This window comes from Acanthochromis polyacanthus, chromosome 23, assembly GCF_021347895.1.
Source record: "Acanthochromis polyacanthus isolate Apoly-LR-REF ecotype Palm Island chromosome 23, KAUST_Apoly_ChrSc, whole genome shotgun sequence".
Classification (NCBI taxonomy): domain Eukaryota; kingdom Metazoa; phylum Chordata; class Actinopteri; family Pomacentridae; genus Acanthochromis; species Acanthochromis polyacanthus.
This window is the reverse complement of record NC_067135.1, coordinates 5,273,844-5,299,942: the sequence shown is the minus strand read 5'-3', so window position 1 is coordinate 5,299,942 and position 26,099 is coordinate 5,273,844. Positions and strand designations below refer to the sequence as shown.

General features: G+C 39.2%; 2 protein-coding genes across 2 annotated transcripts; both read left to right on the top strand.

Annotated features, from left to right (window-relative positions):
- The first annotated feature begins 34 nt into the window (after nt 1-34).
- On the top strand, nt 35-7,980 carry fcer1g (Fc epsilon receptor IgFc epsilon receptor Ig). Its single transcript, XM_022193010.2, has 5 exons — nt 35-316; nt 4,184-4,275; nt 5,301-5,342; nt 7,469-7,492; nt 7,596-7,980. Exons 1-5 carry the CDS (start codon nt 250-252, stop codon nt 7,647-7,649), a joined length of 279 nt encoding a protein of 92 aa, XP_022048702.1. The 5' UTR covers nt 35-249; the 3' UTR covers nt 7,650-7,980.
- A 1,184-nt stretch (nt 7,981-9,164) lies between these two features.
- Nucleotides 9,165-25,904, top strand: nectin4a (nectin cell adhesion molecule 4a). Its single transcript, XM_051944116.1, has 11 exons — nt 9,165-9,401; nt 12,432-12,623; nt 13,281-13,448; nt 15,038-15,316; nt 15,539-15,656; nt 19,454-19,608; nt 19,717-19,876; nt 20,969-21,044; nt 21,299-21,361; nt 23,225-23,419; nt 23,558-25,904. Exons 1-11 carry the CDS (start codon nt 9,347-9,349, stop codon nt 23,942-23,944), a joined length of 1,848 nt encoding a protein of 615 aa, XP_051800076.1. The 5' UTR covers nt 9,165-9,346; the 3' UTR covers nt 23,945-25,904.
- The last annotated feature ends 195 nt before the right edge of the window (nt 25,905-26,099 follow it).

Sequence of the window (26,099 nt, the reverse complement as noted above, 5' to 3'; positions counted from 1 at the left end):
TATTAAACGTGGCAGCAAGAGACCAAAGCCTCTTTGGTGTTTCTTTCCCCTGGTTTGGTGTTAAAAGGGGAGTGGTCTGATGAGATCTGAGACAAATGGACTTAGAGCTCCGACCACAACTTCCCCTCCTCGCTGCGAGATATGCAATACTCGAGTCTCCGCCAGAACGCGCAGAATAAACACCCAGGAGTTGTCGTGTTTCGCTGGCAGCCGAACGAGCCCCGTTGTCCTTGTTGAGTTGGTGTTATTATGGCTGTGTGGGGCAGGAACCCGCTGCTGGTGGCCATTCCTCTGTGGATGACTTTTGGGAGAGCTGGTGAGTCGTTGACAAAAAAAACTGTGATGGATTTTCTATCAGTTGAGGGTTTAAACTGATTTAATGTCCAAAACGTTGACTTCCTAAAAAGCTTATGAGTAAACTGAGCAATCTGTTTAGATATTTATAATAAAACAGCCTAATTAAGGCCCCGTGTGACTGAGCGGAAGCTGTGCTGATGATGGAGATAATGGGGGGGGGTTTACTGTCTGATGTGTAGAAAACCAAACTGCACCATTTAGGCGGGTGAACGCACATCTGTATTAAGAGCAGTGAGGTTTTGTGACATTCGGCCTCATTCTGCTCAATGTAGGCAGCGGAGAGGCACTCCCCACATTCAGTTTTGCAGTTCCTGTAAAAAGACACTGACCCTGTTGGTTTTTGCACTTGAGGCGTGAAACATCGACGCTTTTTTTTCACTGCTGCGCTTGTGAAGCCAGCTGCTGTGCACGCTTGGCCTTAGATGAGTCGAGCTGGTTTAAAACTCAGCTTATACTGTATTTATCGGCATATATTTTGCAGCATGTATTGGAAAAAAAAGCTTAAAAGTAAGAAGGAAGAGGGCGGAAACTAATCTGAAAGCTTCAATTTCACCATTTATTGTGTAACACAGTTAACAGGGTAAGTATTAATACATAACTGATGAATCAATTAGTACTCTTTTTAATTGGGAAAGTCATTCTTTGAAAAGAAATCGAGGGTTCTAGCGCCTCACATAATGGCGCCTTCTGCTTTTCCTTGTCTCGCGGTGTCAGTAATATGAAGCAGTGAAGTGTTGGTTGGATAAAAATGTGTTTCTTTATTATTTTATAACATTTTTTTTTTAAATTTTAGTCTAAAGTCATTCCCAGATCAGTGAGTAATGGGGATAATTTTACTTGTAGGTTTTATGCATTTTAAATAATCAAAAACCTTTACTGAATGTGTAAAAACCCCTAAAATATTTTTATACCAAACTGCAAGCGACTCTGACCTACTTGTAGCTGTGACAGCAAAGTCGCAGCCAGCTGGTGTATGAAATTTTAAGAGAGAAATATCTAATTTAAAACAAAAAACATTTCACCTGTGTGTTTTGTGTGCCGAGCAGTGAATTTGTTCAGACACCTAAAAAGAAAAGTAAGCTTTTCCAGTATTAGAAGTGGAAGCACGCCAGTTTTACATGGCGGAAAATAAAAAAACCCTCCATTTTACAGAGAGTTGATGTGTTGCCACTCATGCTTGCGTATTAGTTCCACATTAATATCAGGCTATCGGTTATTTTGGGTTTGTCATTTCCTTGAAACCCCGCACCGCTTGCTACATACAGAAACCAAAGGAGATGTCACTGCTGATAATACGCCACATTTCAGACTCACAGGCAACATGTAGAGCTGAAGATAAGAACTCCACTTGTGCTCATTTGTCCTTTAAAGTCAGTGGATTTGCTAAAAAAACGAGTGGAAATGTCACTTTACCGTCACTTTGAAAAGGAGGCAGCCTTTGGAAACGCGCTCATGTGATCATAGATTTTAGAGAAGTGATTCATTTCCTTGAGTTTATAATGGAATAGAAAGAAAGTGAGAAGAAAGGGGTAGAGCAGAAGATGACGTCCGTAGTCTGGGGGAATTTCAAGGAAGAGAAGTTCAGAATGTAGAAAATAAAGAGAACTTCGTTAAACACAAACACAGTCACACCAAGTTGTTCTTTTTTGCATCAGTTTATGTCTATTTATGTACACGCTGAAAAATGTACAAATTACGCAACAGTTTGTATCGTTTTTCTTCAGTTCGGACAACTTCTGATGAAATTAAGTTCAACCAACAGACTACATTAAGTTACGGGAATCAGTTTTTCCTCTTCAATCAAAGCTATTTTTAGTTACAACTTGATTGCGTGAACACAAGTTTTTAAGCTGATCTGAAGTTTCAACAGCCAGTATTGCCACATAATTCAAAAATAAATGTTACTGTTGTAGAACTAATTAATATAATCATGAAGTTTTAAGCTGTCAGACATTTGAAAAGTTAAAATATTATTATGAGATTTTCTTCTTTTTTTCAAGTTTTTGTCCTGGCGGCAGATTTTAAATTCAAAACTTTGATTAACGCTTTTTTTTTAGTGATTACTTTAAAATGCAGTATTTATATTTAAGGACAAAATATTTAAATCTGAAAAATAAGTTAGAATTTAAATTATACACAATATTATGTAGATACAATAGCACATTATGTTGTCAAAATAATGTTTGTATTTTAAAAGTTTAAATCAATAAATTGGATTTAGTTTTTTTTTTTTTGCATTCAGGTAAGTGATAGGAATAGGTTTCAAGAATGCATTTTTGAAGTGTAAAGAGAAAATTGAGGTAAATAAATAATGTTACATCTCTAGGATGTCTATAGGAATCTTGTTTTAAGTGAGTAATTGTATTGACTTGAATAATAATGCATTAAAAAGACAAGTTAATAATAAAATATATGCATTAATTTCTTCAGAAACGGTATTTTATGAAGAGGTTAGCACAGAAAATTTTGGGGGAAATGTTCAGTAATTTTAAATGTGTTTCGTCTTTTAAAGACAAATCAAGCTGTAAACAGTTTTGAGGATAAGTATGAACCTTTTTCCCATGGTTTCCATCTTTTTGCCAATTTAAAGAAGCCAAAGCAGTCAGAGCTCTGATTGGTCAGTGATGGTATTAAACAGAAAAGAAAAGAAACTGTGAGGTGATGTAGTAAAAAATGAAATAAAAAAACTTCCATTAAAGCTTAAAGTTATTATTTGGGATCATCAGTATGAAACCTTTGAAATCACACCTGAATGCTGCTTTTATAAATGACCAATTAAAAGGAGATAAGAAAATTAAATTGAGGACAGAATCAAATAGCTTCCATAAGTCCTTGAAAAAATTCCTGTGCAAAAACACAAAACACAGCGCAAGACATTCTCCTACAATCGTGACACGTTTTGGTTCTGTGTTTCACCCGGGAAACCTTGAGCTGGTATCTTCCCAAACCATTCTTCAGAAATATTTCCACGCTGAGCTTGGTGTCGGGTATTCATGAGCGCAAAAACATGACCCGGTGTCACTGTGCTTTTTGTAGAGAATTTCTACAGCATATTTTTAGTCGCGAAAAAGGTTAAAGACGGATAAAAGCCTTTTGCAGCGTGTTCCTTAGATGTGTGCACGGCTCAGGCTGAGAAGGAGACCAGAAGCAGATTTTAAAAGCTGGGTTTTAAAGGGGAGATTTTTCTTGCAGACTTCATTCAAAGCAAATTTATGGACGGAATCATTACAGTTTTACATCTTTATTATGCTCTGCATGCGCTGTGCAGTGCAGAGGGGTTGTTGCAGTTTAAACTCACCATAAAAGAGTTTTCTTTTCCCTCCTCACACTACTGATAATGTTAGTTTTTTTGCAAGTAGTTGATGAAATGATAACACAAAGTCACATCCAACATCTAGAGGTGAGTCAGAGAAGTTGTGTTGCTTTTTTATCGGAGAGCAAAAACGGAATGCTTCTATTACTTTACGACAACAATTTCTATTTGCACAATTAATATCATGATTAATAGTAATGATACAAGTGCTGCTGAGGATAATGCACGTTGTTTGTTTATCACATTTTGGTTCCTTATGTAATGGCTGCTGTTGCTGTTTGTTTCGCAATCTGAAATGGCGACAGCTCCGCTACCCAATAAAACTGTTTTGTAAATGACAACGGAACCGTGTCATCTTCACACGCAGTGGGTAATATGGAAATCTATTTCCTCTACTTTGCTTTATGATAGCTTTACCTAACTGGATAGTTGTAATAATTTTATTAACGGTAAAAGTGCTCCTCTTATGGTCTTGTTGCCTACTATTTTTTCCTCCTGTTTCTCCGTCCTCAGCTGCTCTGGCGGAGAGTCAGATCTGTTACGTGCTGGATGGTATCCTGTTCGTGTACGGCATCATCCTGACCGCTCTCTACTGCAGAATCAAGGTATACATGCATGTCTATCTGTCTTTGCAGAAGCATAAGTCCATGCATTTTTCATACATGTTTGGAATGTACGTAATAAATTATGGATACATCCAAGAAAATCATTTATTGTAAAGAGAAACGGCGCCCAAGCTGACATAAAGCAAAATGCAGTATTTTAACAGCATAAATAATGTCTGAGTGTACAGTAGGGTGTCGTCTGCAAAATAACGAAGATGTCTGAAAAAGAAAGGCCAAAAAGTGTGAAATCCTTGCCTGTTAAACTGCGATATACTGAAGTATTAACATCAATAATGACTTCAGACTTAGATTTTTTTCAGTGTTAGGGAGAATACCAGGTTTGGGAGTAATAGATTACATGAAACAGAGTAACAGAATTAGCACAGAAAACAAGGAACAGTCTTTTGTGAAACGTAAAAGAATAAATAGATGCATCGGGTCAGATCAGATTACTAATACATTTAGTAAAAGGTGGTATATTGGCAGGATTATAATTTTAAAATTATTTTTTAAACAAAGAGCTAGTACTACCATGCACATGTATACACATTACATAATACTCTTAAGTAAAAGTCACCTCATTGCTACTTCTTTCTCCTGTCCTTTTTTTTTTTTTTTTTTTGCATATTTGGTTTAGAAGTAATATGTTACTTTACATTAACTAGTAATTGTATTGGAATACACTTGTCAAGCCGCCCTTTGTGTCCAATTGCTCTCTTTTTTGCATCAAATTGAATATTTAAAGTAAGCTCCGGAGAGTGTTTGGTTGTTCTCAGTTTATGAAAATAGAATGAACACGTGTAAAGTGAAGTTCATGGAGTTCATTAAATTTAGGTACCAATAGGAAAGAAAAGTATACTGTATGTTTTGGGGTAAGCTGATCCCAATAACTAAAAGTCACTTCCATCATTATAGTAACTATGCAGAAAGGATGAACAGACAAACCAAATGCATAGCTAGCTATGATGCTAGATATAGGCTCCAGATTCTTTTACCCCTCCCTAATTCATCGTTGTCTTCTACAGATCTACAATGCTAAAGAGGCTGCGGCAGCAAAGCCAAAACAGGTGAGAACAAATGCATTCGCACGCTACATCAATAGACAAAACGGACTGTACGTGTTGTCGTAAATGCATGTGGGCAGCAGACACAAGCCACCACAGCCCAAAGTGGAGTTTCAGACCAGCGGCAGAGATCCCCTACACTCAGAAATTAGCTCACTGGTCAGGTCAAACCTCAGTGGATCAACACTCTGAGGCCTGCCCATGAAAGAAAGGGGAAGAATCAAACTGGCACATTTCATTCCCACATGTACTGATTGTTTATTTACTGGCACCTTTCTTTTTTGAAACTGGTGCGATGTTCTCTAAACAAAAAAGTTGAGATCTCCACGAAGAAGCTGTTCATCTCATCACTGACCACTGAGATGCTGCTCTGTAGATTCTGTCAGCTTGAACGCAAAAATCTGACAGAATCATCTGAAATATCAGCCTTCTAATTAATGCTTCTTTTTTTTTGCATTCCTTGCAATACTGTGTAGGTATGATAAGAATTTTGTATTTAGTGCTGTTTATTATAAAACTCACCAAAACTCTGTACTAGTGATGTTTAAAACAGATTTAAGCTGCTTTCATTCTCTAAGGAGGACTGTAAGAATATGGTCAGGTGTGCCATGTTTGAGCCTATAGATAGCATTAAAGGGGTCCATCATCAGTTTTACATTTCAGAGTAGATTTACTAGCCTGGTCAATATATAAATGAGGGAATTTTGAAGTCCATGAGATATATCTTGCATACATTTTTCTTTAAAGTAAAAATAAACAATTTTTTTTGTGTTCATTATGATCATGTCTTTCCAAATTCCATAATTATTTATTATGGAAACAATCACTTATTAATAAAAAAAATGACTGGATATCACTAAAATGTCAAATAAATAACCATCCAAATATAATGACAACCAACTTCTAATTAGCTGAACAATATTAAAATGAGCTTATTCAGAAATAGTTTTGATTGTGTTCTTTTTATTAAGTTGAGATAATCATGACAGATATTTCTTTTTTGGCAATATGTCAAATTTTATATGGAAAATAACAAATTGGATCTGTGTCAACTAAGTTCCCCATTACAAAAACATCTCTCAAGGAAGTGTGTTAATTCCAGATCACATGACCTGCTCCACGTGATGTCATTTCCTCCTGAAGAAAAGACTGATAAGACTCCAAGGCTTTCTGAGTTATTTAATATAAAGTAGTGTGTGAGTCAAGTGTGGATTTATGGTATTTCAACAGGTTAACTACAATATCTTTATAAATAACTTTGAATTTCATTTTTCCTCAATTGTATATATAATATTTTATAAGAATCTTTCTGTAAAAATGCCGTGTGGTGTTTGGTTCTAGGCAGCCATGTTGATTTTAGGCCTGAAAACAGCAAAGATGTCAAACTAAGATACAAAAAATCCCGCAATTATATACTGACCCTGCCTTCAGTGCTACTCAGCATGTTTAAACACTAATCTGTAGCTCTGGAGGAATTTTAGCAGGGGTAGAAAAAGAAGAACTACATTTAAATAACTTAAAATTTGAAGAACTGTCTGTCTTTGGCGAAATGTAAGAAATAGTGTGGAATGGGAATTTGATCCTTTCTAGAGTTCTAAAAGTAAAGACATCCCAGGCACTGATGCATTGATTTTATTATTATTTTTGAATGCATGTTGCTTCTAATGACCCCCATTATGGCACTACAATGCTACATTGCTGGATTGTGCAACTGATTTGCAAACTGACAAGATTATATCTACTTTAATGTCCTGCAGGGAAACAAGCCACTATATCGCTCAACACACTCGACAACAATGTCTTAATGCACATTTTATCCATGTGTGCAAACAATAAAAACTATATATAAATATATAATTTGCAGCTATAGTAACAACTTTCTGTTCCTGCTTCTTGCACCACATGTAGTGGACTGCTCTGTTTTGTTTTTTTTTTTTTTGTATTAATTTCCTTTAACCGGCCACAAGCTGCACACAGCCTCAGCCCACAGTGAAGCTTCTCAGCGCTTTCTGTTTTGCATAATTTCTCATGAAACTGACCGATGACACGAACATCTTTCATTACAGTGTCTGTCACAGTGTGTGTTTTCTTGCACTAAATCTAACATCGTTGTTCTTTTCTTTTGTCAGACTGCTGAGGAGGGCATATACACGGTGAGTTTTTGCTCCGTGTATGACATAAAGGAGATAAAAAGGGAAATCATTTTTGAATAGAATATGTATGTTCTCATTTTCTCCCTCTTTATCTTCCCTTCAGGGTCTGACTCCTCATGCCCAGGACACTTATGAAACAATCGGCATGAAAAAGTGATCAGAAGAAATGAGATTTTATTTCTTTCTCTTCTTTTTTTGTATTTAAATATTGATTCTCCTGCTCTGCTTAGATTTTGAGAGTATATGAGATTATACACACCTTTTATTTTTAATAGAGAAGCGCAAACATATTTTACACAACTTTTATGCTTCAGATATATTTCATATTGCAATTATTCTTTGATATTTTACATTTCTTGTAGATCGACTCCTAATCTCAGTATCTCTTCTCAGCTGGTAGGAATGTTTTTGTGAGTGTATGTGAATATGAGTAAGTTTTATTTAGTGATGGTGATTGTTTAAGCACAAATAAAGGATGTTTTTATAGACTGAGAGAACATTACTTATCCTTTGAAATAAAGCTTTACTGAACAGTGTTTCCTACAAACCACAGGATGGCAGTGACGGTGTCTTTGCCGCGGTTCTCACCTGTCCACACACACAGAAGATATTCTGAAAATAAACTTCTGTCGGTAGAAAACCCAGAGGCTGTTACATGTACATACTTATGCAAAACCTACTGAATGTTTTTATTCTTTTTGTTAATATGCAAATTAAAGAGTTTTGTCTGTCTTAAAATGAGGGCAACAGTGTCTCCTGTAAGCTACACAACCACAAAGTGAGCAAAAGCAATGCTTTTTTGATAGTGGTTTGGCATAATTTGCACAGAGCATGAGGGTTTATCGAAGTTTGTATCACATTACATCAGACAGCTCAAAACCTGTTCAGCAGATAAAGAGACGTGATTGGGTGAGGAGGGTAAATCAACAAAGCAGGATGTCCTGTTGATCTATGAAGCAGCTGTAGATTATCACATAAACCATTACCGTATGTGTAATAACCATGATGGTGTTTTGGAGATTAAATCTTCCAAAAGTGTGCAGATGAGTTCATTCCTGTGTTTAACGTGACGAAAAATCTCCATAGTGATCGCTGATTTATGATTATCCCTTTAAAGTCAAAGGATTAATTGTGTTTTCTTTATAAGGGAGGAGGCACCTTTACTTTCGTGGTTGTATGGCATTCACTCATTTGCACCCAGGTTCAACGGCCTCTTTGTGCCTGCTTTTCACCTGCCTCTCCTCTGAGCAGTGCAAGTAAAGACGAGAAAATAACTGTCATGTTGCCTCAACCAAACCGGAAAGGTGACTTTTGATACAAGTGTGTGTGTGAGTGTGTTTTTGTGGGCTGTGAGTCTCTAGGTGTGAGTAGTTGTGAGAGAGAGATAGAAGGAGGGAGGAAGGAAGTAAAGGAGGGAGGGAGGGGAGGGAGGCAGTAGCGCAAACAGGTGTATCCCAAACAGGTAAAGCTGCGCCTTCTTTTTACCAAAAAGGCAAACATGATGGCATGGGCTTAAGAACTCAACAAACTGACAGGATTTACACATTTTCTTACAAGGACTGACTTACACAGTTTCAATTTCTTTCTCTCTCTCTCTCTCTCTCTCTATATATATATATATATATATATATATATCTACTTCTTTTTTTTTTTGCCTTGGACGGGACTGTGGGAAGGATTTGACTCTCAAAAAAACATCACCAAGGATGATCCAGCAGCACGAGACATGAGCGCGCCTCAGTGCTTCATGCCTGCCTGTCATTTAGGATCATATTACCTGGACTGATGAGCTTTTTTCCAGCACTGAAACTCTCCCAAGTTGTGCACAGTTAACAGTAACTCCAAGGGAGGAGGATGACATCTCTGCTGAGCAGACTCTCTCTGTGTCTCTGTGTCCTCAGGATCTTTGGTAAGAGAATACAAAATGTTCAAAAAAAGAAAACATTCATGTGAGACTTTGCAGCGTATCTGTGATTTTCCTGCACATCTTCATTTGATCTTGTCGTAGTGACTTTATTCAAGGTGGTTTCATGCGTTTCAGCATTCATATGATCTTCCAGTACTGTAGTAGTCGTACTTATGATGCCATTGAATGAGTGTGGTTTGGAGAGACATTACAAATTAAAATAGACATTTGATATGTGGTGATAACCAACAACTTGTGGTTTTCTGTAGCCTTAAAGTTTTCTCACAGTGCCTCATGCAGAAGCTGTTTTGCACTTGGACAGCTTTTGTCAAGAACAGCCTTAGCTAGAGCTGTTGGAAAACACTCACGGCACTGTCTGAAATTTCAGGAAAAACTGGTTGCTGCTGATCCATTCCCCTCCTCCTGTCTGATTCACAGGAACTACTCGGACCCTCCTAGTGTGCGTGTGTTGCTTAAGCCTAAATATGTACAAGAGATTCTGCAAGAGGTCTTCATACTCTACTGTTACATAGTATAACAAAACACACTGTGTTACTATGCATTAAGCCGTTAATCAGCTGAATATAGTTAAGCAATGAAAATACTTCCATGATGTGTCACAATGATAGACAAGGATGGCATATAAAAACCTTTCATCAAGACAGGCTCAGAGTGTTATTCCAATAATGCAGCACAGGCAGATTCCTCAGTCTGCTTCGACCTCAGCATGACAAACACACACACACAAATATGGAAAAACACACCTGTCTCCTCAGCACACTCATCGGGACTGATGGTAAACGTATGAATCACATCCTACCCGTTGACATATCTGAACAGATTCTCCCACATCAGGCATTGAATCAACACCTGCATGAGACTCCAAACAATCAAAAGCTGCCAACTTAAAGAAAGGCCACAATTAAAGCTAGTTATTACCATTCATGGTGATCCAATGAAGTCAGTGTGAATCAATGGCAACTGGGGTTTCCTGGCTTGTTCCCACATGAAATACTGATTGTTTGCCTTATATTAGATAAAAAATGTATTACACCATATTGCAGAGGAAAGTTGTGGTATTTGGATACTTGATTTATCATCCTGGCTTGACTTTCTTTGTTTTGCTAGCCATGCTAGCTCAGTAGCTGTATTTATGGTAGCTTCAGATGACATACGAGTTGGTCTTTCCAACATTTGTCCTGACTGAAACCTTCCATGAAACTCTGGACATTGATGGTCCAAGGAGAATGAACGTTTACAACCTTGAGGCTAATATTTGAGGTTTTGAGTGCCAGAAATTTAGCTCTGACATTCATGCCGAGCTCACGATGAATGGTAGCGGCACTGACGATCGCTTAGTGTTTCATAATCGTGTCGTCGTCAATCTTTATGATATTCTCATTAGCCTCAGCTGGACTTTGTGTTCAGAGCTAATTTGCAAACATGCTAAACAAAGATGGTGAACATGGTTAACATTAAGTGTGCTAAACTGTACTCTGATCTTAGAAAACCACTACCTTTAATCATGCACATAAAAATTGAGTTTCACATATGTGCAAATCTACATTTTAATAAATCCAAACTGAATGTTGATCATACAAGAGTGAAGCTGAAAATGTTGACCTGTGAAGACACACACTGTAGGCTATCTGTAAAAACAAGTTAGAGCTGCTTTTGATTGGCCTGATCTAAACTTATCTGATGAAATAAGGCCTCTGTCATGTTTTTCTGCTTAAACACATATGGCCTGTAATGCTGTGAGCGGATATATGATTAGTGTTTGGAAATAATCCATTCGCTGGAAAACACTTTGCATGCAAGCTGTCTGTCATCAGTTTTAACGGGGTCATCACCATCCAGAAGCGTCACACTCTAAAAGTAAATCAGCCACTGACAACATGAGCTCGATGCCAAGAGCGGCGCTGTAATGATAGGTGTCCTACGCAAACAATACACTTGTTTGCATCAGCAGAACTTCCACTGAAGTCCTTTCGGATTTGCTGCAGCAGCGTGCCATGAGAGATATCCCCCCACGACAGGTGCAAACAAGCTTTTTAATTCAATTTAACCTGTAAATACAGGTTTCAGGCAACAACAACAGGCACCTGTATGTTTTGTAGGTGTGTTTGTGCCTGATGGGATTGCTGGAGGACAGTAGAAGATTAGTGGCACATTGTTATCATGTACATCAAACATGGCAACAAATTTTATCTGTGAGCCTAAAAGCAGTGGGAAAGAATAGTAAGAAAAAGAGAAAAACAAATGAGAGACTCATGCAGGCGTTGGGTGTTTGCGGTTTATACTAGAGTGTTGAAATGTGACACTGTGAGACATATAATATAGTGAACTGTGTAGGCCCTATTTGTGCTTTCTGGGGCCCCTTTGTATGTCTGCTTGGTCCAGACGCTGAGGTAAGTTTGCTTTGACAGCTTGTCTCGGGCAACTAGTTAAGCGACATATCTTTACTCGTACTCAGCTCTTCCGATAGTCTGTCTGTTTTCTCTCTCCTCCTTCATTTCTGTCCTCACTGTGTGTCATTCTGTGTTTCGTTCGAAAATTGAATTTTGATCAGTCGGAGACGCTGTTGTTGACCTTAACATGCTGGAACCAACATATGGGGTTGACGCTCATCTGATTCATTTTTGGAATTAACGGGTGAGTCAGAGGGGTGATTCAAGCAGAAGTAAAGTCAACAAAAACAAGGTGTGCAGAAGCTTTTGTGTCTTCCAAATGCTTAAGAATCACATGGGTGATGCTGCTGACAGCATCTGCCCTTCTCCTGCATGTAAGCACATTGGGAAATGATCTGACTGTGGATCTATTACGATTAAGACTGGAAACACGTGGAAACAGTTAGTCGGCTACCTGTGCCAGAACATTTCCCATAAAACAACAGCTTTTTTGCAGAAATAATAAATAACATTGGAATTTGTGAGCTTTAATGTTGCTGCTGGATGGATTTTAACTCACTTTTAGTGTTTAGTTTAGCGTGTTGAGTGTCTGCAAAAGTCTTAATGCATCCTTCTCTTTCAGTGATACATGCAGAGTTTGTGCAGCCCTCTCCAAATGAGGCCTTACGCTCCTTGGCGGAGGAAGAGACCGTCCTGCCGTGTGTCTACCGGCCCAATGTAAGCGATACGGTGGTGCAGGTCACCTGGTATAAGGAGAAACCAGACACCACCCGAGAACAGATCATCCTTGCGCACCATTTAGAGGGATATACAGGTAGGTTGGCACTGTGGTCTGGCTTTACCAAGCCGTGATCTATTTACATCCTCTTCTATAAAAAGTCCTTTCGAGAATGTCTTCACACCGAATTACTTCCCCTTTCCTCCCGTGAGAAATGTTTTCTTTATCACCAGTCGCTCTTGCATGCTCATTGCGCCCAGCAAGTTTTCTGTTGGTATTACAAGTTGATTTGTCAGTTCCAGTTGACAAGTGTTGTTTGGAGGCTTTGTTTCTCCACTCAGAGTGCTTATAGAGCTCTGAGGCAAGAATTCACAACCATGTGAAAGTGTTTAATGAACTGGACTGTTAGAGACACTGACATGTTTGCTGTGATCTCATAGGAATACTCCAAGAATGCCAAGACTGCGATGCGCTGTTTATGTTTGGTTTCTTGTGATTTGAGGTGATTTGGGAATTGAAGCTCATTCTAGTATTTTGCATACTGGATAGTACTGCGAGCTGAATGCCCAGAATGTGATTTAATTTAAGGCAAGGGTGCAGGCATGTGCATGGAACTCGAAGTGACAAAGGAAACCCTGAGGTCTGCTTTGAGCTCGCTGGACTAAATTTTTCAAGTCACATCCTTCCTCACATGCTCTTTTAACTCTTCCTTTGTGCTCTCTCTCTCTCTATTTCTCCCTCTTCTGTCTGCAGCGTTTGGAACGTGGTCGCAACGTGTTCGCTTTCAAAGCAGCGTACCCACCCTTGATTCGTCGCTGGTCATCATGAACACAGAGGTCTCTGATGGGGGGAAGTACATCTGCCACGTCAACACCTTTCCCAAAGGAAACTTTGACAGAGAAATGTCACTCACTGTGTGGAGTGAGTCTCTCCCTATATCTTTATAAAAATCCATTTTGTTATTTTTTTAGTTTTCATCTCTATATGGACTTTTAAATCGGTGAAGCATTCAAATACAAGGTCTATACGGGTATATCTGCAAAATTAGCAAAGTAGTCCAAGATTGTTGGATCAAGCAAGCCATTTTTAAATTAAAGCATACATGTTTTCATCACTTCTTCGATTTTGTTGTTCATATGTTGAAATGTGTTATGATCAAGCAGTCCAGATCAGGTTGCACTGCAATTTTCACATTGAATTGTATGTCTTGAAATTGTGGAGGCTTAACAAGGTAGAAAAAAACATGATAAAAACCGGTTGTAGTGGCTAAATGTCAACCAACAACAATAAAATCAAAAGCCACTGAGGGCACCGGGCAGCGAATCTTACTCAGAAAGTTAAAGTGCATGCAGGTACTGCGTCCATTGTCCAGCCAGAAAAAGTGCATTTTGAGGCAGGTTTTATTTTCACCTCTGGAACGATGGTACAAAAGATGTTAAAACTACTTGGCCTGCTGCTGCCTAACTCTCAGGTAAAAAAACCGTGTGCCCTTCCGGTGCGTACTGTCTGACTGAGTGAGTGCCTATTCATTAAATAACTTCACCTGTGTGCCCAAATCACCCATGACCTTCAAAATAAGAGTATATAGCTATAACTCAATATAACAGATATAACTCAAACTAAATAAAGTATTCTAAACAAAATAACATAACAAATAAACGTTATATACAAAATAACAAATTACTGAGTAGCTTCCACACCGGCAAAGACTAATTCTTGACAGATGGAAATATCTGTCTTTATTGACACTTTAACCAAAGCTGAATTAGCGCTGATTACAGGTAAGGCCTGTGTGTGATTTGATTTTTTTAATTTCATTTTTAACAGTTTATTTTGAAAATTTTATCAAAAAAGCAACAACAAAAACAAAAACAGTGAGTAAGTTTCTCAAAAAGGAATGGGAAGAAGTCAAAACTTATCTAATCCCACCCCTTCTCCTGATACAAATGATTGTAAATCTATTCTTCCTGCTTCTTCAAAATATTGTTATTTATAAACAATGATAATAATTACAATAATAATAACATTAATAATAATAGTGAAAATGATTTATAATAAATATACACCAATTTGCCCATCTGCATTCATGCAAAAGGACCTAACAATAGCAAAATGCAACAGAAAGAAAAGGCCCAACTAATAATATGCATAAATGAATGTAGAAAACAAATCATTAAATTAATAACAGCAACCTGTGACTGTCACACTCCCACTTCATCCTTGTAGAACCGTATCTTTTTATTTTTGCTTTAAACTGTTGAAAGCTTGGACATTGCTTGATCTCCTCCCCCAAACCATTCCAGAGTCTTACCTCACAGAAAGAAATGCAGAATCTTTTTCTGTTTGTATGGATTTTGAAGTTGTATTTTCCCCCTAAGTGATATCCCACTTCTCCATGCCTGAACAATTTCTGTATATTTTGTGGCAAAGCTTTATTTTTAGCTATCAACATTAACTGTTTATCATGTTGAGCTGTCTCTGATCAAACATTCTAATAATTTCCCCTGCAGCCGTTCCCATTTCCTCCCTGGATCCTGTGATTCTGGTGGAGGGACAGTCCTACCGGCAAGCTGCTACCTGCCGCGCCATCGCCCACCCTCCTCCCCGGTTGACCTGGGACTCCGACCTGAACGGCCAGTCCCTCAATCGCTCCCTCGACAACGGGGCGGTCTCCTCGCAGTACTCCCTGCACCCACTGAGGAACATGAACGGCAAGAAACTGGACTGTCTGGTGTGGCATCCGGCTTTCTCGCAGCCCCGTAGAATCAGAAACAACCTGGTGGTGCACTGTGAGTATTCATCAAAATTACAGAAATTGTGAAAATCAAAAGGACAGGGAGATGCTGGTAGAGTTTTCACACATTCACCTGTGTTTGATTTACTTCAAATCATCTTTAGCTTCAACATTAAAGCGCAGAAAATGATCCTTTCATGTCATAGGCACTAGGCGTCTTATTTTTTTTTCCTTTGCTTGGCTATTAAAGCTGATGCATTATTGTTCCTCCTCCCAGTCCCTCCGTATGCAGAGGTGTCTGGCTTCAACAAGGACTGGTTCGTGGGCATGAGGAATGCTGCCCTGAGGTGTGTGAGTGGAGGAAACCCTAAACCAGACAGTTTCACATGGATCAGGTACAGTAGGACCCACCTCCTTCTCTAACTGTCTGGTTCTCCTATGACTAACTGTCTGATGCGTCTGGTCACTGTTACTTTTCTCAGAACTTCCACAGTCATTATGCCAATTATTTGTTCTGTGATTTTATTGGTTTAAGTTGGATGTTTCATGAGGTTAAACTCAGGTCATCTTTAAGGGCCAAAGCTGCAAATACGGTTACTTTTAGTGTCCTGTCTCTTACATACTCTGATGTTTTTGATCTGTGTGCTTTAAATCATCATTTTAAAGAAGCATTTAATTCAAAGTCATCTTTAGTTGCCACACACTTCAAAATGTATAACCCTGAGGTTAAGTTGTCATTTTAAATCTTCAGTAGAAGTCACAGGCCGTGCAGTTTTTAGCAAATGTCATTCAAACAACACTCAACAGTGTGTTTTTTGTAGACTATTTTCAGCTGCGGATTAGTTTGAACAGTTTATGTCGGATTATTCACCTGGTAATATTATATTTCTAACGCTTTTTCGCATTAACGATGAGCATCACAAATAGAAATTAATCAATCAGTAGTTAAGGCAACGCAAATTAATATTTGACAGGTGCAGTTTGGTAAACACACATAACATTTATGGCTTTTTCCAAGTTAAGGATGAGGAATCCAACTCTTGAAGAGGATGCTTATAGCTGCAAGTAGCAGCTGATGTAATATTACATCACCACATGCACCTATCATATCATATCCAGTGCAATCTGTAAGAAATATTGCCGAGTATTGAACCTTTTTGGAAGACGATTACAATTTTAAGGGGTGATGAACTTTCCTAGCAAAGTCTATATCAGGCTTTGGATGCACACATAATACTTCTTAGTAGGACTTCTTAGCAACTGGATCTCCACTTTTGGTTCTTAAAGACATTTAATCTTTCATCCAAGGGGCTTTGTTGTCTGACTTGACTGATATGGAGTTCTAGAAACGTATTGTCACCCTCAGACTGGGATGTAAATTGGCCATTAGCCAATTAGACTAGCACGAATCAAGGTGTGAGTTATTGTGAAACTACCAAGTCAGAAGTGACTCAAAGTTTAAATGGTGGCGAAACTGTCTGGGGAGGAACCTGAGGACTGCATTATAAGTTCTTGACAGGTGGTGTTGTGGACCCCAGAATGTGAACATTGTTGTATTTAAAAGAATGCCGAAGAGTGTCGTGCCATGTGCTTGTCATATTTTAGTCTCCCCTATACGTAAAGGACACCAATTTTGGTCTTCTCATGGGATTTTTGACAATAACAACAAACCAGCAGTAGGTCTAATTACTAGCATAAATTATGGAGAACTAATGGACTTATATGACCACAACCCACCTCACTACTGTGCGTTTAAGCCGTTCTAGCTGAAGTTGAAGGTGCAGTGTGGAGTGTTTGCACCTAGAGCTATAGAACAATGTTATGTCTGTGTTGAGGTGGACAAGATTTGTAGACAAGTATTAGAATTTAATCAGGAAAAAAATCACATAATTTAAGATGTTTTGTTGTTTACAAGAAACCCCAAAGTGCACATTTAATAAGTCTATCATATGCATTTTAATTAGAAATCTTAGATTCTATATTTTTTGAGCAAAGTATTCAATGTTCGTTGCTTTTTCGTGCAGATACTCTTTACTGAACAACCAGTGAAACAGACTAGGATCTTGACTCTTTCCACATGACTAAACCAAACAAGCCCTGGCACTGGCCACCTCCCCATTCAACTGCCTCAGTGGAAACTGACAGATTCAAATGCTACGTGTGTCATTTAAAAATTGGGACATTGCTTCCCAGCTTTAAACCCCCAACCAGGGTTTGACTCAGATGCCTGACGTCGTTTGCTTGAGTCATCTGGTATCATTTTTTCTGCCATTTCCACTGGTGCGTTGATCTATTCTCGAGGTGTGGTGTGGAGTTTGGTGAGAAAAATGTAAGCCATGAAAAGCAGCTGGAAGATCATGGCTTCCACCGAATTTGGAGAAGCGAAACTGGACTGCCGAGGGAGAAATACACACAGAGAGGCTATATACGAGCATGTAAAGTCAATATTTTGGGAGATTAGTTTCATTTGAGTTGTTTTTGCCAAGTGATGATGTATGGATTACTTGTCATTAGTCACAGAAACACACCTTGGGAAAGTAGTTTTTGTGAGTGAGGCTTACCAGACACACGCCACGCATACGAGCGTACGCACTTGTGAATGAGAATGTGTACACACACTCACAGATAACCAGAAATCTAGTAGCCACATTCAACCTCTCCTTACTCGTGCACGCTTTTCACAAGGACAAACACAAGCTTGCGGCTGCCACGGCAGCGGGCGAACCTGTTGGCTTTGTCAGTAAATGGCGGCAGGTGAAGTAATAGGTGTCACAGTGTCATGTTGCGGCTTGTGCCGAAAGCAGACAGATGAGTTGGTTTCACACGAGGGAGGGAGGAAGAGGGGGGTGAGGAGTAAAAGAGAAAGGGATGAGCAGCAGGGAGAGAGAGGTGAACTCGTGGGACCAGGTAGGCGGAGGCGCTGTGGTGAGCCAGAGGGCGCCGAGTGGAGGAAGCTGAAGCAGAATGTGTGGATTTGTGTAAAGATGTTATCATGGAGAAGTGTTTGCTGCGTATGCAAAAAGTCACAGTTCCTCTTTCCTGCCGGTGAATAATAATAGAAACTCAAGAGCATGTTCCTGTTAAGATGGACATGTATTCTGGGGAAATGTAGGCGGTTCACACTATGCGTTACGCTCTGAGTCGATTCAAAGGGATTAAACCAAATATGCTCAAAACAACAACACTTCGGCAACACCCATGACAGTGATGCTGAAACATTTCCCTTGAGTCATACAACCAGGAACTGCAGCACGGTTCTCTAAAGAACAAGTGAAATGTGACAGAATTTAAAAACTTAAATCGATGAATCACATTTTAACCCTCGTGTTGACCCCGTTTTAAAGTTTGAAAATGTGATTTAAAAAATGTGTTTTCACAATGTAACTTCCGATGTCCACATTTTCAAAATTTTTGGGGAATTTTTGAACATTTTTTGTTGTCCGCTGGATTTTGGTTGGTTTTTTTTGTGAATGTTTTTGAGAAAATATTAGAGGTTTTGCTGATATGTATGTCATCACTTCAGATATTTTTTAGGGTTTTTTGGAAGACTCATTTTTGAAAATATCTATAAGGATTTTCTTGCCAAATTTGGAGGATTTTTTTTAAATAAAAAGGGAAATTTTTAAGGAATTATTGGAATTTTCTTCCTGAAGGCTTTGCGAATTTTCAGAAACATGGGGATTTTTTTTTTGCGGAATTTTAGGATTTTTTTTTTCAGACAAGGAAACTATATTTTTTGGTGCTGAAAAGTCAAGACGACAGGAGGGTTAACCAAACAAATGCATTTAAAAAAAAAAATAAAAATCTGACTGTCTTCTAAACAAATAAGGAAAGTGTTTAAAATGCAGTGGCAAAGCATTATTATGAACAGCCACCAGCACCACCTACAATAACTTTCGCTTCATCTGGAACTGTATATAAATTCCCTGGGCACATTTTCTTTCCCCATTTTGCCAAAGGGAGGGTACTTTAAATATTTTAAAAGGGAGGAATAGCAGTCTTTGGATGTCATCTCTGTGGAAAACATGCCATCATTTGTCACGTCCCTCTGACTTACTCTTTAAAATGTAGCACAAATTCACTCTGACAGATTCTGGAAAAGCATGTACTGCTTAAACAACACTATAAATCTGAAGAAGCCTAGCTAAGTGCACTGTAATGTAACTTTATAATGTGTTTGTTCTGCCTTCAGAATGAATGGAGAGCTGCCAAATGATGCTATCATCCACCCTAACGGAACACTAATCTTTGGGCGACCCCTAAACATGTCAGACGGAGGCACCTACCAATGTGTGGCAACGAATGAAGTGGGAGAAGGGAAGGCAGAGGTGGACATTATTGTGGCAGGTAGACGACAACACTGCCAGCAGAACAGACTGAGACTTGTCATATTAATGTAAACTGTGAGAATCCGTGTTTATTCACGTCCAACGCTGGCTGTTTCACCCTCCACAGAACCGCAGGAGGAGCCGGAAGACCTGGAGAGCCTGCTGATGATCATCGTGGGGGGTGTGGCCGGTGGGATGCTGATCTTGATGCTCGTCATCGTCATCACCGTCACGTGCCACCACAAACGCAAGAACAAGAGGCTGAAGAGGGAGCTGACTCAGAAGAAGTACGAGATAACGTGATGTTTAATTAAGATGAGATAAGATGAGATTAACCGTTAATAATCTCCGCAGGGCAGATTGAGCCTGAAAGAATACAGAAGAGCGGAGCAGATCGGGGCTATTAAGCCTATTACACCCGACGCTTACAACATAGAGCGTGTTAAATAGAATTAGAGGAGGAGAAAGTGTAGATGACTGTGTAAAATAACAAATATGAATGAGTATATGAATGAATTTACAGTATGAAATACATTATAAGTTAAACTGCTCCTAAAATACATACAGCAGTTGTTTAATCAGCACAATTTGATCTCGTGTGGACCGCACCAGCAAAATCATAACATAGTATTTTACTTTATGATCAAAGCAACAAAATTCAGACGGAAACGAGACAAAATGTGACAAAATTCAGACATAACGACAAACGTGAGAAACAAAGCAGCAAAAAATGAGACAAATGACATGAAACCAAGCAAAAAAAGAGACAAAAATTATACAAAAAAGTTAGAAAGGGACCAAAAAATGAGACAAACGACACAAACACAAAGCAACAGAAAAAATACACGAAACAGTGAATAAAGCAAAACACAAAATGACAAAAACAGGACAAAAAACACAAGCGAGACAAAAGGAAACACAAAACGACAAAAATATGAGGCAATCGACAAAAAAAGACATAAAACAAGACAAAATATTACAAAAATTAGACTCAAAATGAGAAACAAAATGACAAAAAATGGACAAACAACACAAATTATAAGAAAAAACAATGACAAAAACATGAGACAAACAACAAAAATCACCCAACATAAACAAGACAAAATATTACAAAAATAAGACACAAAATGACAAAAGAACAATGAGCAATCTAGTTTTTTACTTTATGATCGAAACAACTTGTCATGGTTGAGAAATTATTTTAACTTAACAGTTTTACAAATTTACAATCTGCAGTTAATGTCTTCTCTGTAATTTTTACACTTTGAGGGCTAGATTGGACCTTCTGGAGGGCCGCTTTTGGCCTTCGGGCCGCATGTTTGACACCTCTGATTTAAAACATTTTCTCATTTGTTCCCTTCATGTCTTGTTTCTCACAGGGAGGAGATAAGCACTCTCACCAGGCAAGCGTCTTTCAGGAGAGTGAACTCTTTAAGCACAGATGCCAGAGGAACGGTACTATTACTGAATTATTCTTTACATACTCACCACACTGTCTTTCTCTAGCATTCAGGTTGTCAGTCTTGACACCAAAATCAGCAGAATTCTGGTCTCATATGCCTGATACAGTCTTACATGCACAGTTTCCATTGGAGTTCTACTCATTACAGAGTGGTTTTAGAAGTTTCCAATGTGCGCAGTTACTTTTTAAAGGTTTAGACTTTTGGCAATGCACAGCTGATCCTGATCTGTGTTTCCTTTCATTGCAGACGGAAGAAAACATCCCTCTGAGGGTGGAGGGCACCCTAAGGACCAGTCTGTCTTCCCTCGGGGTCAGTCTACGTATCTATGTAAATCTGCATGCAGGGCCAGGGCCTGGGACTGAGGCTTTATTATCCAGATGCCAGACGGCTAAGTTCTGAGATTCAACATTTCAAATTTTAATGTAGTGCATCTCAGATATTACCAACAATATTAGCACATTATATTGCTGAAGACCTTTGCGATACCTTTATGCTCTATTTGCTTGTGCCGCTTAGCTTCTGGATTTGTTTTTTTCTTTTAATTTCTTCTTGATTCCTCTCTCTGGTACTAATCTTCTCTTCTGTCAGCATATTTCCCAAAATGCAAATGTCAAACTATTGCTTTGAAACAAGTTCATTAACATTATACAAAACACAGCAGAAGTGCGTACACTCTTGCACAAAGATTCAGAATTGTACTACCTCTCAGTAATTGCATTATTTAAAAAAATTACAGTAGAACATTTTTTCTTGTGTCTATCAAAATCAAATACTATGAAAAGACTACATTGAAAATACAGGCCCCAACATAGAAACTCGAGTGAATACACTTGTGACAACTGTTAGAAAACCTGTGATAACTGAAACATACTTTCTACACTTGTGATTTCCAGTTAGCTCAATTGCATGAAGGTGGTTATAAAACAATGTGAAGCACGAGAACTTATGAGCTGTGTCCACCTTTATGTCTGTGTCATGGCTGTACATGGAAAAGAATCACCAGAGAAACTCAGTAAGACTTTCCAAAGATGGTAAAGGAAGGAAGGCCAACTACAAATCAGTAGTAGGGCAGTAATTTGGAGGCATAGCACCACTAATCATGGCTGGTGTGGTCATCCTAAAATGACACTGTGGCCAGTGCATCATAATCTATCTCAGAGAACCAGATGGTCATATGCCTCACACGTCACACAGGGTTGATCAATATAAGTTGGAGTTTCTGTTACACCTTCAACAGTGTGAAGAATGCATAACCTCAACCTCTATGGGCGGTGTCCAAGAAACAACCCATGTGTGTTGATCGTACAACAAAACTGCAAGATTAAATACTGGGAGGATGCTCTTTTGTTTGATGACATTGAAATAGATTTGTTTGCCTCAGATGGGGTGGAACATGTTTGGAGTGAACCTGGTCAGGTCTGTCACAGTGAATGCATAGGCCTGACAGTGAAGCACAAAGGCAGGAATGTGATGATCAGGGGCTACATGGGGGCAAATAGTGTTGATGACAGGACATTTATAGATATATAATGCCGGCGGATATACACCAAAATACTGGTTGGCAAGACGACTCCTCGTCTGCAGAAGCTTGGCAGAAGAGGAATATTCCAGCATGATAACAATCAAAACCATACTGCCAAAATCACATAAGAGTTTCTAAAGAAGAAAAAAGTCAAAACAAAGACCTGGCCAAGTGTTTCGCCTGACTTGAATCCAACCTTTGGGAAATTTTATAGGAAATGTTGAGTAACACAGCCCTTCCAGTAATGAATGCCTCTGAAGAATGGTAGAAAACTCTCCAGAAATTTGTGCAAAACTGGCATCCTCAATGCCTACAAGGATTCCTTTCATCAGTCTGTAATGAAAGGTGGACTGACTTTTGTTGCAATGAGTTTCTACAGTGAGTCCTGTAAATCACTTAGTTTTTAAATTTAATTTCAACAAATGCATTTACTGTAAGATGATACAATTTTGAATCATTATACATTCAAGCAGTGATGCACAAGGTTATGGTCATTTCTGTAAGTAAACACTGTCCCTGTTTGGCCTGCTTTAAATAACTGGTGCTCTATCACAAAGCTCACTTTAATTTAAATGTGCAAAAGAAGGAAACAGGGAGCAGGATCTATTCAGTGCCTGAAACTTACCAGTATCTTTTATCTGTGCTGACAGGAACAGACCCACTGCCGTGACAGCCGATCTACTATCTCAGGTGGACGTGGAGGAGGTGGAATATCAGGGGCGTACGACTACCTGGGCCGACCGGTCCTGTACAACAACTCTCGCAGAGGTAGAGAAAGGACTCTAGATAGAGATGAGGAGAACCGACTCAGAGTGGAGACATATGTGAAAAGCACGATCTCCTTGGTAAGTGTGAATGCGTGTCCGTGGGCATGTCAAGGCTTGATTTCCTTAATGGTGGAATGCTTTTAACCCAGCCTAAACTCTACATTCTTCCCTGATGATGACGCAATTAATAAGTGTGTGTGCTCTTTGTCTTTGCAGCAGCAGCAGGAAACTCAATTCCACCCTCCTCTCACGCCATCATCCTTCCCTATGGTGCAGTCCACCGAGATTGTAAGGCAGCTGAACGGCGGCACCATCATCCCGTCAGATGGGGGTTCGCGACCAGGAAGTGTCGCCAAGAACCACCAGAGTCACCCTGCTGTGAGCTGCACCTACCCGCCAGTGACGGATGACGAGGACGAAGTGGACGAGGGCTTGGGCGGTCCGGCCAGTCAAGAGCATCCTGACGACCAGGACAGCGAGACCAACAGCTCTCACAGCACACGCTACCATCAGACTAACGGCGCACTGAGATCTTTGACCCGGAAAAGCCCCCCTCTGGTCAATCCACATACCTCCCTCATCCACAAGGCCCAGATAGTTTAGCTGGCGGCAGGAAAGTCGCATGCAGACACTGCAAAACTGTCCAGCTCTGGCTTTGGAGGTGCCTCGAATGTGGACACAAGCCCTGAAAATCAGTTTACGGTTTACTTTGCTGCTGCATCTTTTACATTGACCGCAACAGAGCAAAGCTTTGTGTACATTAGTGTACTGCAAAGTGTCTGTTGGGCCTTCCTGATTTCAGCAGTATGTTAAGTATTCCCCCAGATTACAAAAGACAGCACTGCAGAGTTTACAGAACAGACGATGTTCCTTTCTTTGCTTTTGCAATGTGGTTGTTGCTCTACCCAGCTGTAGCTAGCAGGTGAATGTAGCTGATATACTTTGTGAGGGGATATCGAAGCACTCGAGGACGTGCGCTGTACGCAATCAGGAAGTGATTGAGCAAGCAAGGCGGTGGGAAAGTCGGTAATTCAAAAAGAAGAGTGCAACACCTCTGTGCTGAGGGTGACATTTTGCTTTAGTATTTAAGGTTCCTTAAACAACACAGTTTGGGATCTGATCCAAACCACTGGTTTCTCCGTCTACAGCCACACCTGCAACATGCATACCTCCATATTGTCTTCCAGTCCTTTCGTTTTTACAAATTGAGACAGTTTGGATCCAATACAAACTTCACGCAGCAAAACCATTGCTGATCTGTCCGAAACAAGTTGTGATCTGTATGTTTGTAAAAATATGCAGATCTTCAATTCAACATACTACATTTGCCTACTAGTTCTCACATGGCTCAGTTTCCTCGCTTCACCTCACAGGCACACTTACATAAATTTACACACATACACATAGATTCAATCAATACAATGATCTCCTACTTATTTACATATAAAACGTAGATAGACTCACTATATAAAGTGGAGCGCAGATGTATTGAGTATCTCTCCGTACACACACATTGAAAGCTGGAGAAGCTTCCAAATGTTTGTAGAATAGACATTTTTTTATGGTAATTGTATTGCTTGATGTGACTACTTATGTAAATGTATTTGTGTATATGTTTCAGGGACAACGCACATTTATCAGCAAAACTGTAAATGTGCCAGTATTAGCCAAATAGCTCATTTTCAGCTGTCTTCCAGGCGCCAGATTTTAAATTCGTCAGTAAAACACCAACATTTAAAGCTCGCACAGGAGAAAGCAAACGGAAACAATGTAAAGTGCTTACAGGAATGGGGCGTGCAGCATGCAGAATAACAAATGTACATAGCAAACGTACAAAAAACACATCTGGATTCTTGCATTGGGGACCAAAGAGGCAACAAAAAGTATCGGTATCTGCATTTTTTGGAACTTTCCTGTTCTTGCTGGAGTTTTTCAGCCTTCAATCAAGACAATGGACTTTTAAAGTTGTGGCTAAACCATGCATGTATTGTTTATTTGTGGACCGTTGGCTTTATTGTTTTTTGCATTGTTATTGTTTATATGTGTTCTGACGCGGGGAGCAATGTGCCAAAGGGAGGAAATATAAAACACAGTTCTGCTTTTTGTTTTTTGGCAAATATGAAGTATTATTTTGTTCTTTATGTGCATTAATATGCTGTATTGATATTGTTTTGATGTCTCTTACCTGCTGTAAATACTTTTTCCAAGACAACTGTCATTTGCCACCTGAGTCAGAACTGCCAGGTTAAAAGTATGCTGGGAAACTTTTATCTGGCAGCAACTAACCGCAAACTGTACATAAGAGCAGATGAAAGGCATCGTGTTTGAATGTAGGTTGTATTCGTTGTAGACAGTGCCCCCTGATGTGTGCTGCTGGAAAGTGCAGGGACCTGAACGAGACCTACAAACTACATAACTGCTGAACTATGAGAGACTCGAAATTCCACTGTGATTTTGATGATCTTCCTGATCATGTGTCTGGATTTTCATTATCATAAGGGCTTTGTGGGTGTCAGGTTGTGTTGATGGGTTGAAATAAATGTGCATGGTTTTTCCAACAGAGGATACAGTGACGGCCAAGTTTGGACACACTATCATTCAGTCCATTGCTTTTCTCTTTTTCTATAATTTTCTAACATTGAAAACATGAAGCTAATGAAATAGCCCATGAATTATGTGTTTTAAAGTTTAGATTTATCAAAGTAGTCACTACTTGCTGCTGTAAGATCTTTGTACATCCTTGGCATTTGACTAACTT

Bases quoted from the DNA above. Each gene is read 5' to 3' on its own strand.
- fcer1g (XM_022193010.2), top strand. From the start codon at position 250: ATGGCTGTGTGGGGCAGGAACCCGCTGCTGGTGGCCATTCCTCTGTGG. The intron at 317-4,183 runs GTGAGTCGTTGA...CTCCGTCCTCAG, and splicing joins GATGACTTTTGGGAGAGCTG to CTGCTCTGGCGGAGAGTCAG. The intron at 4,276-5,300 runs GTATACATGCAT...TGTCTTCTACAG, and splicing joins CTCTCTACTGCAGAATCAAG to ATCTACAATGCTAAAGAGGC.
- nectin4a (XM_051944116.1), top strand. From the start codon at position 9,347: ATGACATCTCTGCTGAGCAGACTCTCTCTGTGTCTCTGTGTCCTCAGG. The intron at 15,317-15,538 runs GTGAGTATTCAT...TCCTCCTCCCAG, and splicing joins AAACAACCTGGTGGTGCACT to TCCCTCCGTATGCAGAGGTG. The intron at 21,045-21,298 runs GTACTATTACTG...CTTTCATTGCAG, and splicing joins GCACAGATGCCAGAGGAACG to ACGGAAGAAAACATCCCTCT.